Genomic DNA, 13,181 nt, shown 5'->3' with positions numbered 1-13,181 from the left:
ATTCCAAAAAAGAAGTCAAAAGGAAAATAGGAAAAAAGAAAAAGTCCACAGATCCCATACCTCTTACCCCTCCCTCTCACTGACCATGTGTATTACAATTTTTTAACTCATTTTTTTACCCCTTATCCACCCCCACCATTATTTATTTATTTTTGTTATTTTTTTACTCATCTGTCCATACCATGGATAAAGGGAGAATCAGACACAAGGTTTTCACAATCACACAGTCACACTGTAAAAACTGTATTGTTATACAATCATCTTCAAGAATCAAGGCTATTGGAACACAGCTCAACTGCGGAGTTGACTCAGAGAGAGGCCACATCTGAGCTACAAAAGAGGTTCTCTGGGGTGACTCTTAGGCATAATTATAAGTAGGCTTAACTTCTCCTTTGCAGGAATAAGTTTCATAGGGCGAAGCCCAGGACTGAGGGTTCGGCCCATTAAATTGGTTAGTCCCCACTGCTTGCAAAAATATCAGGAATTCCCCAGATGGGGAAGTTGAATATTTCCTCCTTTCTCCCCAGTCCTCCAAGGAAACTTTGCAAATATTTTTTATCCTCTGCACGAAATCACTCTGGGATATATTGGGGCATCACACTAACCTGTACAAACCAATAAGATTTCATGCCCTATTTAAGATTCCATGTAATTATGATGTTCAAATAAACTGACCATACCAGTTAAATTAGATAGTGTGCTACAACAAATATAAATTTTGCACCAGATAAACATCCCTTTCTTTGGTCTCACACAGAAGCTGAAGTTTTAAAATATGGCCCATATCGTCATTTACCCTGTATTCTGATTTACCTTAGTCCTATCCAGATCAGCTTCACTCATATCTCTAGCTGAAGTCTGATCACTTTGCCAACTTTTTAAATAGTTGCTGTATGGGGTAATGCTGACTTTCATAGCTTCAGTGCTCTAACCATCACACAAGTACCCCAAGTTCCAGGGAATGACCAGGTTATACACAAAGAGCTCAGCATCTCAGAATTTAGGAATAACTGTTATAACTCCTGAATATATGTGACTGCTGTAAGAGCTGACAATTTAGCAACCTTTACAACAGGCCCCAACCTGATAAACCCATGCTTTCGACTTCAATTCTCTGAGATTGTATATTATGATTAGTCCATATGAGTCAGGCATGGTAATATTTGTCTTTTTTTTTTTTTTTTTTTTTTTTTTTTTTTTTAAAGGAAAGACAGAGAGAAGGAAGGAAGGATAGAAGGAAGGAAGGAAGGAAGAAAGGGAAACATTTTTAAACATTTTCTTGTTTTATTGTATTCTGTTTCTCCGTTTTTGTTACATGGGCTGGGGCCGGGAATCGAACCGAGGTCCTCCGGCATAGCAGGCAAGCATTTTGCCCGCTGAGCCACCGCGGCCCGCCCAATATTTGTCTTTTTGTTTCTGAAATTTCATTCAACATACTGTCCTCAAGGTTCATTCACCTAGTAACATTTGAGCTGAAGGATGAAAAAGAATCAAATTCACCCTGGGAAGATCTTGGGAGAAAAGGCCAAGTCACAACTGTTACCAGCTGTCCATTCTCTTCTCTCTTTTCCCATCTAACAAACTCCTATTCATCCCTGAAAACCCAGCTCCAACATCCACTCTTCCTAGGAAGCCTGTCCAGACCAATGGCCCAGGCAGTCCACAACACCCACCCCTGGGCTCTCATATCCTGGAGTCCCCTCTCTGTCCCAGACATGACCATAGGTGCTGAGAAGATCAGAACTGAAGTTGGCTGAAAGTCCGCTGCAGCGAACCCCCGAAACCTAAATCAGGACCTAGGCTGACTCCTCATTGGGCCCTCACTTCCAAGCTCAGGTGTGGGTACACTGCGGCTGATTTATAAAAAAAAAAAAAACAAAAAACAAGAAGGAAAAAAGGAGTGAAAAGGCGAAAACTAGGAAGAATTCGTCTGGAAGGGGACAAAGCTTTCCGTATGCTAGGCTTTCCGAATATTTCCGAACGGTCTCGGGTGGTGTCTCCTCGGGCTCGCCCCGCCCCCTAAGACTCCGCCCCCGGCCGCGCTACGCCCCGCCCTGAGCCCGCCCAGCTGCCCGGAAGTGGGCGGCCCTGCAAGCGAACACGCGAAGCACGTCGGGAGTTGTGGTTCCGCCGCGGACGGAAGCCGAGACAGACGTGCGGCGGGATGTGGCCCGGCTTCTTAGTGGGGGGGCCCCGGGTGGCGGTAGGCGTGCGCCCTGTGCTGGGGCCTCTCCTCGCCGCACGCTTCTCCCCGCTGCAGCGGACCCCCGAAACCGTCCCGGCCCCTCAGCGGAGCCTGCACGCGACGGCGGCCCGGGCTCTCCCGCTCATCCCTATCGTGGTGGAGCAGACGGTACGGCGGCCCGGCCAGGACACGTGCTGGAGGCTCGGGCCGGGGCGTGCGGCCCGCCCGCGCGTGACCTCACCCCGATCTTTTTCCCCCAGGGTCGCGGAGAGCGCGCTTATGACATCTACTCCCGGCTGCTGCGGGAGCGAATCGTGTGCGTCATGGGTCCGGTGAGTGCCCCGTGCCCGGATCCTGCGCTGCTCCAGCCCGGATCCCATGTGCCCTCCTTCCCGGGCCCCTCCGAGCCTCTGACCTTTGCCCCTTGACTTTCCTCCGCAGCCTTTATTCTGATCCCAATCCCCGCTGACACCCACCGCTGATCCCAGGGCCCTAACTCCCCTCCGACCCCCTTCCTGCGTCCCTTCCCCAAGTTCTCTGTACCTCCTTTCCCGAGCTCTCACTACCTCTCTCTTCCCTCCTCACCTAGGCGTTCCAATCCCTCTCCCCCACCTTCCTGAGTATCCCCTGTCCCCAGCCGTTATGATTGCTCGCTTTCTGTCACCTAGAGCCCGGGGTCTAGACCAACTCCTCTTGGAACACCTCTAACTTGGGCTGTGACTCCCCGACCCAGCCCCAGCTCCTGGGGCCGCTGCCTCAACCCCAATCCGGGGACACCCCTCTGTCCCCACTGCAGATCGACGACAGCCTCGCCAGCCTGGTTATCGCGCAGCTCCTCTTCCTGCAGTCCGAGAGCAACAAAAAGCCCATCCACATGTACATCAACAGCCCTGGTGAGTTTAGGGTGCCGGAGGCCGTCCTTGGAGCCCACCTGGTGACCCGCTGCGTGTTAGGGAGGCAGGGGTCGGGAGGCAGGGGTCACCATAAACCCTTGAAACATGGTGACACGATGTTCTCTCCCTGCGGAAAGGGGCCATTGCTTTCTTCAGGATCCCAAAGATTCCTGTCCCTTGCTTTAAATCTGGAATTGCACATTGGCAGCCAGATTCACCCCTTTAACTGTGACCTTTTTCATCTTAAACATAGCGCTTTTTTTGTACAAATTCATTAAGAATTGGTAGATTTTCCGCCCTCCCCAAAAAGGTATTAACCCTTCTTGATGAAGAATTTTCAATGCCAGGTATTTTATAAGTGCTTTATATGTACTTAACTCATATGTGGTAGGTCCTATTTAATTGTCTCCAATATATGTAGAGAAATTGGCTTAGAGAGAGACTGGGCAGCATTCCCTGTCCACACAGATGGTGCATTTCCCAGCCAGGTTCATACCCAGGCAGGCTTATCTCCAGAACCTGTGCTGTTTTTTTGTTCTTTAGTTTTTATTGGGCAACATGTATACCACACAGAATATCCCGTTTTAATATTTTTAAGCATACAGCTCATTGGGGTTGATTACATTCGTTTTGTTGTGCTATCATTCCTGCAGTCCATAAACAAGTTTTTCATCACCCCAAATAGAAACTCTGCACTGCTTAAGCAATAATTCCCCTCTCCCCCAGCCCCTGGTATCCTCTAGTCTGCTTTCTGTCCCCATGAATTTGCTTATTCTGGATATTTCATAGAAGTGGAATCGTACAATAGTCATCCTTTTGTGTCCAGCTTCTTTCAGCCTGTGTGTTCTAGATTCATCCATGTTGTTGCCTGTTATCAGCAGTTGATTTCTTTTTAGAGCCAAATAATATTCCTTTGTATGGGTGAACCCAGACTTTGTTAATCCATTCATCAGTCGATAGATACATGGGTTGTTTCCACTTTTGGCTACTTTAAACAGTGGAGCTCTGAGCATTGCGGTTCAACATGGCCTGCATTATAACTACCACGCTGTCCTGATTTCTAGTAGTCTCTTAAAAATGTGGTAGATCTGGCCTCCCCTGGATCCACATGCATGCATTGCAGCAGTCAGCTGGAACCTTCTCTGGGGCACAGGCCCTTTTTGCTCCCACCTAACTGGATCTGCCCAAACTTGTGTCTAGCACCCTTCCTTTAAAAGGCTGCTTCTACCCCAGCCCACCCCAGCGACAGGTAGTGGGGAGGTAGATAGGGAGGAGAGGCTGGGAGCTGCTGGCCCAGCCCCTCCTGCCCCATCCGCAGGTGGCGTGGTGACCTCGGGCCTGGCCATCTATGACACGATGCAATACATCTTGAACCCCATCTGCACATGGTGCGTGGGCCAGGCCGCCAGCATGGGCTCCCTCCTCCTCGCTGCTGGCTCCCCGGGCATGCGCCACTCGCTCCCCAACTCCCGCATCATGATACACCAGCCCTCCGGGGGCGCCCGGGTGAGTGCTAGGGGCAGAGGGGTTTTGGCTAGGAGGGGCACTGACTGGGGAGGTGGGGCATCAGGTGCTGTCTTGGAGGCAGTGTGAAGCTCAAGGATGAAGGAAGATACAAGGAACTCACGAAGCTGTCCTGAAAGCTGGAAGCCTGAGTCCCAGGGCACGTTCCCCTCAAGGGGCTGATGCCAGCACCAGCCCCCACCTCCTGACTCCACTTGGGATCGCCATCCCGCAGGGTCAAGCCACAGATATCGCCATCCAGGCTGAGGAGATCATGAAACTGAAGAAGCAGCTCTACAGCATCTATGCCAAACACACCAAACAGAGCCTGCAGGTGATCGGTGAGTGTCTCCCCACCCCCACCATCCTGGTAGACCCCCAGCTGCCGTGCTCCCCTGTGTCTAACACATGGGTAGATGCCAGACGCTGACCTAAGTTCAGGCTTCTCAGCCTTAGCACTGGTGACATTTGGGGCCGGATTATTCCTAGTTGCAGGGGCTCCTGGGCCCTGGAGGGTGTAGAGCAGCCTCCCTGGCCTCCCATACACAAGTCGTGACAACCAAAAATGCCCTCAGACATAGCCAAGTGTCCCCTGGGTGAGAACCACTGTTCTCCTTGAACACTTTGATAATATCAGCTGATGGAATCCTCACGAGATTGGCACTAAAATGGGTCAAAAGGCCTAAAAAAGGTCTTCCAAACAGAAAACTCTAAATGGCTAATCAGCATGAGAAAGATGCCCGACCTGTCTAGCCACTAGGGAAAGGCAGACCTCACCCACACTGAGGTACCCCTGCCGTCCTGTGGAACCTAGAACGAGCAGTACCCACCATTGCAAATGCTGGCAAGGAGGCAGAGCAATTGGAAAGCTTATCCACTGCAGATGGGGGAGCAAATGGTACCAGCGAAGGCTGAACTTGCCAGAGGTGCCTGCAATTCCCTGCCCAGCACCTGTGACTAAGAGAACTGAGTGCTCCTGTTCCATAGAGTCTCACACAGGAACCGTGGTGGCCTACTGGTTCAAGTCCCAAACTGGAACCTACCTGGAGGCCCACTCATAGGGGAATCGGCCTGTTTGTGTGTGTTTCAGTTTGCTAACGCTTCCAGAGAGCAATATACCAGACATGGATTGGCTTTTACAAAGGGAATTTCTTAGGTTACGTATTTACAATTCTAAGGCCGTGAAAATGTCCAAATTAAGGCATTTAGAGAAAGATACCTTGACTTTGGAGAAAGGCTGCTGGCAGCTGGGACACCTTGGTCAGCTGGGAAGGACCTGGCTGGCATCTGCTGGTCCTTGCTCCTGGTTCATTGCTTTCAGCTTCTGGTTCCAGTGACCTTCTGTTGAAGCGTCTCTGAGTCCTCACTTACTTCTCCAGGGAAAACTCTGGATTTCATGTCTTAGCTTAGCATCCCCAAACATCTGTGTCCTCTCCAAAATGTCCCCTCTCTTGAAAGACTCCAGTAAGTGGATTAAGACCCACCTTGACTAGGTAGGGTCACATCTCCATGGAAACAACTTTATCAAAAGGCCCCACCTAACAACAGGTCTGTCCCCACAAGATTGGATTAGAAGAACATGGCTTTTCTGGGATACATAACAGTTTCAGACCCGCATAGCATACTTTAGTCACATGGGGGAAGAGCCTCCAGCTATGAGAGTGACCAGTGGGTGGATCTCGCAAGCATGAGGTTGAGCCCAGACAAGAGCAAATACTCTTAACTTTATGTATTTCGAGTCTAAATCAGTCGTGGCTAAGTTGGGCAGTTGGAGAGTGGTTACTCTTGGGGGTGGTCAGTGGCTGGGACTGAGGGTTGTTTTGAAGGGGCTGGCAGCATCCTGTTCTCAATCTGGGTGTTCAGTCTAAAAATTCATCACCCAGTGCTTTTACAGTTAGTGCCCTTTCCTGGGTGAATTTTATATGTGAATAAAAAGTAAAAAACAAAACACTGTAGTAAGTATTTTACTGGTGAGGAAACTGAGGCACAGAGAGGGGAAAACCAAAGTTACAGAGGGGAGAGGGGCAGGGCAGGGACACGATCCTGGTTCCAGGTCCCTGCTCTTAACCCCACACGTGTACTGGCTCTGCTTCATCCCCCAGAGTCGACCATGGAGAGGGACCGCTACATGAGCCCCATGGAAGCGCAGGAGTTTGGCATCTTGGACAAAGTTCTGGTCCACCCTCCTCAGGACGGAGAGGACGAGCCCGAGTTGGTGCAAAAGGAGCCCACCGCAGCAGTGGTGGCAAACGCCACCCCAGCAAGCACCTGAGAGCTGAACCTCACCCTCCAGAGAGAAGTTGAGGGACCAGGTGCCAGCCAGCTGGACCTTAGCCTGGTACCCTGGAGGAACTCTTGGATTTTGGGGGGCCCTAAGGGTGGGCACACGCTGACTTAGACACTGTGATTTTAAATTAAACCTTCATGGTCTTTGCTCCTCGTCTGTGGCACCTTCCCTTGCCACTCTACCCAAGAACTCATGGGCGCTCTTCATATCATCCCCTCCGGCTTCCACCTTGACCCCAGCCGCTGACCATTCCTTCAGCAAACATCTGAGCATAGACCACGCATCAGGCACTGTCCTAGCAATGTGGTCATACTGCAAAGAAAACACTAAAAAAAAATCCCTGCTTTTAAGGAGCTTGCATATTCTTGGGGGGGGGGGGGGCAGGGTGGGTTACAGCTTAAAAAAAATTGAGGAAGGCAATTTGAGCGTGTGTTACAATTTTAGATAGGATGGCCATTCTGGGAAGGTGACAATGAACAAAGACCTACAGGAGAGACCCAGGGAGCATGTTGATATCTTGGGAAAGAGCATTTCTGGCACAAGGCACAGCCAGTGCCAAGGCCCTGAGGCAGGCCTGTGGCTCGAGAGCATTGGGTCAGGAAGATATGAGGAGTTAGAAAGGGGACTTGGGAGACCAAGTCAGAAAAAGCATTTAGGGAGGAAGGTCAGCCATGGAGGATTTTGAGTAGGAATGAAAAAGGACAGCTCTAGCTTTTGGCAGAGGACACCAGAAACAAACCTGGAGTCCAGTTAGGAGTCTTGGAATAATCCCGATCAAGGATGATGACAGCTCTGGCTGAGGGCATGAGCCGTGGTCAAATTTTAGCAAGGCTTTAAGGGCAGAGCTGGTAGACTTCTACCACTGAACTACCCTTGCACCCCCTGACATCTGATATTTGACATGCCTCTTAGATATCCCAAGGGGTCAGTGAGTCTGGGGTCAGGTTTGGAAATAAAAATCTAGGCAACATGAACTTATAGATGAATTAATTAGCAATCAGACTGAGAACTGGCTATTGGATATGGTAGGGCTGGTCGTAAATAGGAACACTTTCTGTACAGTGGGAGCCAAAAACCAGATTGGAGTGATCCAGAGAGGATGCGAGGGAAGATACTGAAGACAGACAAATCCAGAGGAATTTTACTGGAAAGAGGAGCAGAGATCATGAGGATGGAACAACACGGAGAACTGAGGCCAATCTTTTACTTTTTAATGCAGGGCACTTTTTTATTTGGGCATAGTCATCAGTTTAATTTGTTTGAACTTTTCATTATGGAAAATTCTAAATCTGTCTAAAGACGAAAGTAGAGAAAATGGATTTGTAGAGCCTCGTATTCTCATCGCACCAAAGCAAGAGTTATCAATTCACGGCCAATTGTGATTCATCCTCGCAGGCCCCTGCTCATCCCCAAAGCCTGGATTATTTTGAAGCAACTCCCCACTATGTCATCTGTAAATATTTCAGCATGTATCTCTGAAAGATAAGGCATCTTTCAGAAACACAGCCCAATACCATTTTCACACCTAAAATAATAATAGTACATAATTTTGTTAAAATCTCGTCTGTTCACGTTTCCCCAAACATCTCAATTTCATTTTTTGTTTGTTCAAATCGGGATTCGAATAAGGTCCATAATTCGCAGTCTCATAACTGCAGGTGTCCCTTTCTCTGTCCCCTTATCCACCCCTCTTGAAATTTACTTGAGGAACCAGGATAGTTTGTCCGGTTGATCCCCCGCTGCCTGGATTTGGGGGAGCTCCTATCCCCAAGGATTGTATAACCTGCACCCCTTTGTGTTTCCACACAGTTGGGATAGAAAAGTCTGATCAGATTTAGGTTCCACTTTTTGGCAGTGACCTGCCACGTGGAGCCGTATACTTCCCTGAGGAGGCTCCTAAAGCCAGTCTGCTGTCTCTCCGTTTTGTGTCGCTAGGGGCCGGAGACACTCCTTGTCCAGGCCCATTCCTAGCACTTAAGGGCGATGCTCTCAACCAGCCATTAGGAGAAAGGTCTTTGGCTTTTATTTTGCTTTGGGGCGGGGAGAACTGCCAGTCTGTATGTAGGCTGGTGGGGCATTTCCATCCGAGAGGAGGAAAGCGACGACGCCTCGCTTTGCAACCCCGGATTCCGGTCTTGACCCCACCCCATGATCGTAACCTTGACGGTAGCCCCCTGACCCCTGTAAACCCCTGACCCCCTAATCCCAGCCGGACTGGACGCTCCCCTTAACCTCTAGCCCGGGGAGGTTGCCATGACCTTGACCTCAAATCTTTCCACAAGCCCTGCCCTCATCCCCCAAGCACGGTGTTTTGGCCCCGGTCCTCGAGCTTTTGGGACCTATTTCCTCAAATTTTGCGGAGCGTTTGGCTCCAGAACGGGAGGGGGTCGGGCAGCAGGCAGTGGAGGCGGAGCTAGGGCCTACGGCTCCCAGTGCTTGAACTGCGAAGCAACTGCCAATGGCAAACGCCTCAGACGGGCTTGCAGAGCAGCCAGTAACGTCAGGCCTTGCGATCGTTGGTGCCCAATCGCACGGGAGAGAGGGCGGGCTCTAAGGGGAACCAGTAGCTTGCGAAAGCGAACCGGGCGGTAACCAGTAGCGTCAGGCGGGAGGCGGGACTCTGAAGAGAACCAATAGCTGGAGGGAGCCGGTGCAACCACAGCCAATGGCCCTGGGCGGGGGCGTTCCCTGGGCCGGCGTGTCCAATACCCAACTCCCGGGGCAATGGCCGGGAGCGGGAGGCTGGCGCTGCGGACGCTGGCCGGGCTGGGCTGGGTGCGGGGCTCGGACCCGGCCGTCTTGAGTCGCCTGCGGGACGAGGCCGTGGTGCGGCCCGACTTTCTAAGCGCGGCAGAGGAGGAGACGCTGCGGCGCGAACTGGAGCCGGAACTGCGCCGGCGGCGCTACGAATACGACCACTGGGACGCGGTGCGGCCGGCGGCGCAGGGGCGGGGCTGGAGCGGTGAAGGCGGGGCGGGACGTACTTGAGAGGGGCAGGGACAGAGGTGTGGGACGCCGGGGGTGGGCGTAGCCGCGGCCTGGAGTTGTCTGGTGGGCGTGGTTGGTGGTGGGCGGGGCCTTGAGGCACGGGGGCGGGGACGACACTACGGAAATGAGGGCAGGGCGGTAGCCGCAGGCACACCTCCAGCTGAGGGGTTTTAGGGGCCGGACGGAGGCTGTGGCCTGGCGCCAATTAGTCGGCGGTGTCAGAGGTTGGGGGCCGAGATAGGGGGCAGGGTGGGATTGAGTTGGGGGCGGAGACTGAGGCCGTTGCAATATTGAGGCGGGGTCACCGCTGGAAAAGGGTCTGGAACTGACCTGAACCGCATCCAGGCCTGGATGCGGGAGGAGAATGGAACCACGGTTGTGAGTTGCAGGTGGCACTAAGGGTCGTGCTGGAGCCTCAGTTACCCAGCCTGGAGAATCAACTCCCCTATCCCCGACCCCGGCTCTGCGCCCTGCTCCCCCGGGCCTCAGTTTCCCTTGTTGCGCTCTGGGAGCCTCCGGGCTTTACCCGAGCCCTCCGCGCAGGCCATCCACGGCTTCCGGGAGACGGAGAAGGCGCGCTGGTCCGAGGCCAGCCGGGCCATCCTGCAGCGCATGCGGGCGGCGGCCTTCGGCCCCGGCCAGGCCCTGCACTCCCCGGTGCACGTGTTGGACCTGGAGCCTCGGGGCTACGTCAAGCCGCATGTGGACAGCATCAAGGTGGGCAAGTGCGTGGGAGGTCGCTGCGGGGTGGGGTTGGCGGCGCCCTGACAGCCTTCCCCACTCGCACCCCCTCCAGTTCTGCGGAGCCACCATCGCCGGCCTGTCCCTCCTGTCCCCGAGCGTCATGCGGCTGGTGCACGCCCAGGAGCCCCGAGAGTGGTTGGAACTCCTGCTGGAGCCGGGCTCCCTCTACATCCTTAGGTACTGCCCAGTCCTGGGCCCCCACCCCACCATGAACCAGACGCCCTCAGCACTGTGAGCGCCTGCTCTGTCCTCACGGCCAAGCCCTGGAAACCCCGGGCCTGCAGACACGGTAGCGTTGAGGCAGCACGTGGCCTGACCCGGAGACTGCCCTCCCCGCATCCACTTGTGCCCTCCCCCTTTTCTCACAGGGGCTCTGCCCGGTACGACTTCTCCCATGAGATCCTTCGGGACGAAGAGTCCTTTTTTGGGGAGCGCCGGATCGCCCGGGGCCGCCGCATCTCTGTGATCTGCCGCTCCCTCCCTGAGGAGGGGGTGCAGGGGGAGCCCGGGCAGTCCCCCACAGCCTGCTGACACTTCTGCCCTGCTGCTCCCCCCACCCACAGACCCCACTTGGGTGAATAAAGTTGGACACTGAATGACCAGGCCTGCTTGGAGATGCCTGGGATTGGGTGGGGAAGCCCTGATGGCGCCCACCGGTGCCCGAGTGACAACATGACAGCAGAGTCACGGCCCACCGAGTTGCAGAGCTGCTTCCTTTATTGTGCTGAGGGCTGCCTGCCCAGCCCGTCTCCCTTCCCGTCTCTGCGGCACCCAAGTCACCAATAGATAAGTGAGCCGAGTTCCCCAGGGATCGTGGGACCTCTGCGGGGCTGTGGGCGGGGTGCCCTTAGCCGCCGCAGCCGCAGGCGGCCGCCGAGAGCTGGGGCAGCAGCTGCCAGCGGTGGTGTTTGTCGAGGAAGGCCACGTCGGCGTAGCGGGTAGGCCAGCAGCAGGGTCCACCGTGGGCCCGGCCCTGGACCCGCAGCCGAGCCAGCACCAGGCTGTGTTGAGTGCGAGCCCCACGGGGGCAGCTGCCGGCACAGTAGCGAAAGATGACCTTCTCCTCCGAGGTGTAGCCCAGGCCCAGCTCTGCCACGGGCAGGGTCAGGCTCCACAGCTGGCACGGGCCAGCAGCGTTACGGCGCAGGCGGGCACCTGGGGGAGAGAGGGGGCTGCTGGCAGCAGGCAGGGCCGGAAGGGGGAGAGGAGCTGGGAAGTTAGATGGGGATTTGGGGAACCATACCCAGCTGTGCCTGCCCAGGTGCATCTTCTCCCACCAGCTGTGGCCTCTGGGTCCCTCCGGGCTCCGCTGCCTGCACCCCCGGGGACCCCAGGGCAGCGGGGCCTCCGCTGAGGTCCAGGCGCAGAAATAGGAGCAGCAGGCAGCCAAGCAGGGCTCTGCCTTTGGTCATTGTGGCTGGCAGGTCCTGAGGTGGGGGCACCCTGGGGCCCTAAATTTAAACCCCTGCCTGGGCTGGGGGGTTAACCACGTCACTGCCGGGAAAAGGGCCCCATGTCCTGCCCCAGCTCATCTCTGCGTCCTGGGATCTGGGCGGTCCTGCTCTTGCCCCATGGCCGCTCTTCCAGGAGTTAAGGATGCACCCACCCTCCCCATCCAGACATTCCACAGGCCCATTTCCGACACCCCCTTAGCCCCCTGATTTACGAGCACTGTCTCAGCAGCCAGGGCCAAGCCCAGGATGGGCGACCGGCGTCCCCTTCGTCTACCTGCTGGAAGGAGTGGGGAGCTTTATGGGTCCCCCAGCAGGATCAGCCAACGCTGGGGCAGGGTGCAGGGCTTGGGACCCCCCCCCATCTCGTGTGCCAGCAAAGTGGAATAGACGTGTGAGGGGAGAGGTGGGCTGGCAGGTGGGTGAGCTGAGGGGGTGCCTCCATGGTAGTTCCAGCCCTGAGGATTAAGATATCATGCCCCTGTCTCCGGCCCTGGCTCAGCCAGCATGAAAACAGGAAAAGGGAGAGGCCCCAGGGATGGCCAAGGGCTGGGCCCCAAGGACGGGAAACTCACTCCACAGGGATTCCCTGCTCTCCAAGGCCCCCTTGGGGACCTGTGACCTCATCCCATCCCGGGATGCACAGCAACAGCCCTGGGGAAAGGTCAGGAATCCCTGAATCTTGAGGACAGCAGGAAGTTGTGGAGGCAGAAGTAGGCTCTTGCATCTTCTACGCCCAGCTCTGTAAGCCTGGGGGAGGACACCTCTACCCCTCTCCTGAGAAAGGGGCTCCTCGGGGCCCCTCCCAAGAAGCTTAAAGGGCACTTTGGAAGTGTTTTCATATGGCGGCAGGCACCAGAGCGCTTCCTCGAGCTTTGGGGGCCAAGGAAATACCAACACATTGTGTGCATCTGAAGGGGGGCTTGATCTCGTGCATCAGACAAAAGCAGATTAAAACTCTGGTGACACACTCCACCCCGCAGAGTGGTGTAAATCAAAGCTGGCTAACGCACTGGTGAGGGTGGGTATGGGGGCAGGGGAGCAGGTAGAAGCTCCCGGGTGACAGTGGAACAGTGGCTACTGGAATTGTGAGTTGCATCCTTCTGACCCAGCAAATCCTTTTCAGGACT

General features: G+C 54.5%; 3 protein-coding genes across 4 annotated transcripts; 2 read left to right on the top strand and 1 right to left on the bottom strand.

The window, feature by feature from the left end:
- The first annotated feature begins 2,112 nt into the window (after positions 1-2,112).
- On the top strand, positions 2,113-7,016 carry CLPP (caseinolytic mitochondrial matrix peptidase proteolytic subunit). Its single transcript, XM_077120962.1, has 6 exons — positions 2,113-2,353; positions 2,446-2,517; positions 2,982-3,078; positions 4,397-4,584; positions 4,817-4,922; positions 6,684-7,016. The coding sequence occupies exons 1-6, from the start codon at positions 2,165-2,167 to the stop codon at positions 6,851-6,853; spliced, it is 822 nt and encodes a 273-aa protein (XP_076977077.1). The 5' UTR covers positions 2,113-2,164; the 3' UTR covers positions 6,854-7,016.
- Positions 7,017-9,550: 2,534 nt separating this feature from the next.
- ALKBH7 (alkB homolog 7) lies at positions 9,551-11,200 on the top strand. Of its 2 annotated transcripts, none has more exons than XM_077120958.1 (4): positions 9,551-9,796; positions 10,246-10,573; positions 10,653-10,777; positions 10,969-11,200. In XM_077120958.1, exons 1-3 carry the CDS (start codon positions 9,593-9,595, stop codon positions 10,775-10,777), a joined length of 657 nt encoding a protein of 218 aa, XP_076977073.1. In that variant the 5' UTR covers positions 9,551-9,592; the 3' UTR covers positions 10,969-11,200. The 2 variants fall into 2 exon arrangements, with proteins under 2 accessions (XP_076977073.1, XP_076977074.1); XM_077120959.1 differs by having other exon boundaries at positions 9,557-9,796; positions 10,400-10,573.
- Positions 11,201-11,349: 149 nt separating this feature from the next.
- PSPN (persephin) lies at positions 11,350-12,086 on the bottom strand. The gene is given in 2 exon segments (XM_077120960.1): positions 11,350-11,835; positions 11,837-12,086. Coding segments are annotated over 2 exon segments (564 nt in total). The 5' UTR covers positions 12,013-12,086; the 3' UTR covers positions 11,350-11,447.
- Positions 12,087-13,181: the final 1,095 nt, after the last annotated feature.

The sequence above is a fragment of the Tamandua tetradactyla genome, chromosome 11 (assembly GCF_023851605.1).
Source record: "Tamandua tetradactyla isolate mTamTet1 chromosome 11, mTamTet1.pri, whole genome shotgun sequence".
NCBI lineage: Eukaryota > Metazoa > Chordata > Mammalia > Pilosa > Myrmecophagidae > Tamandua > Tamandua tetradactyla.
The sequence above is the reverse complement of the archived record's forward strand: the minus strand, read 5'-3'. Positions and strand labels throughout refer to the sequence as shown.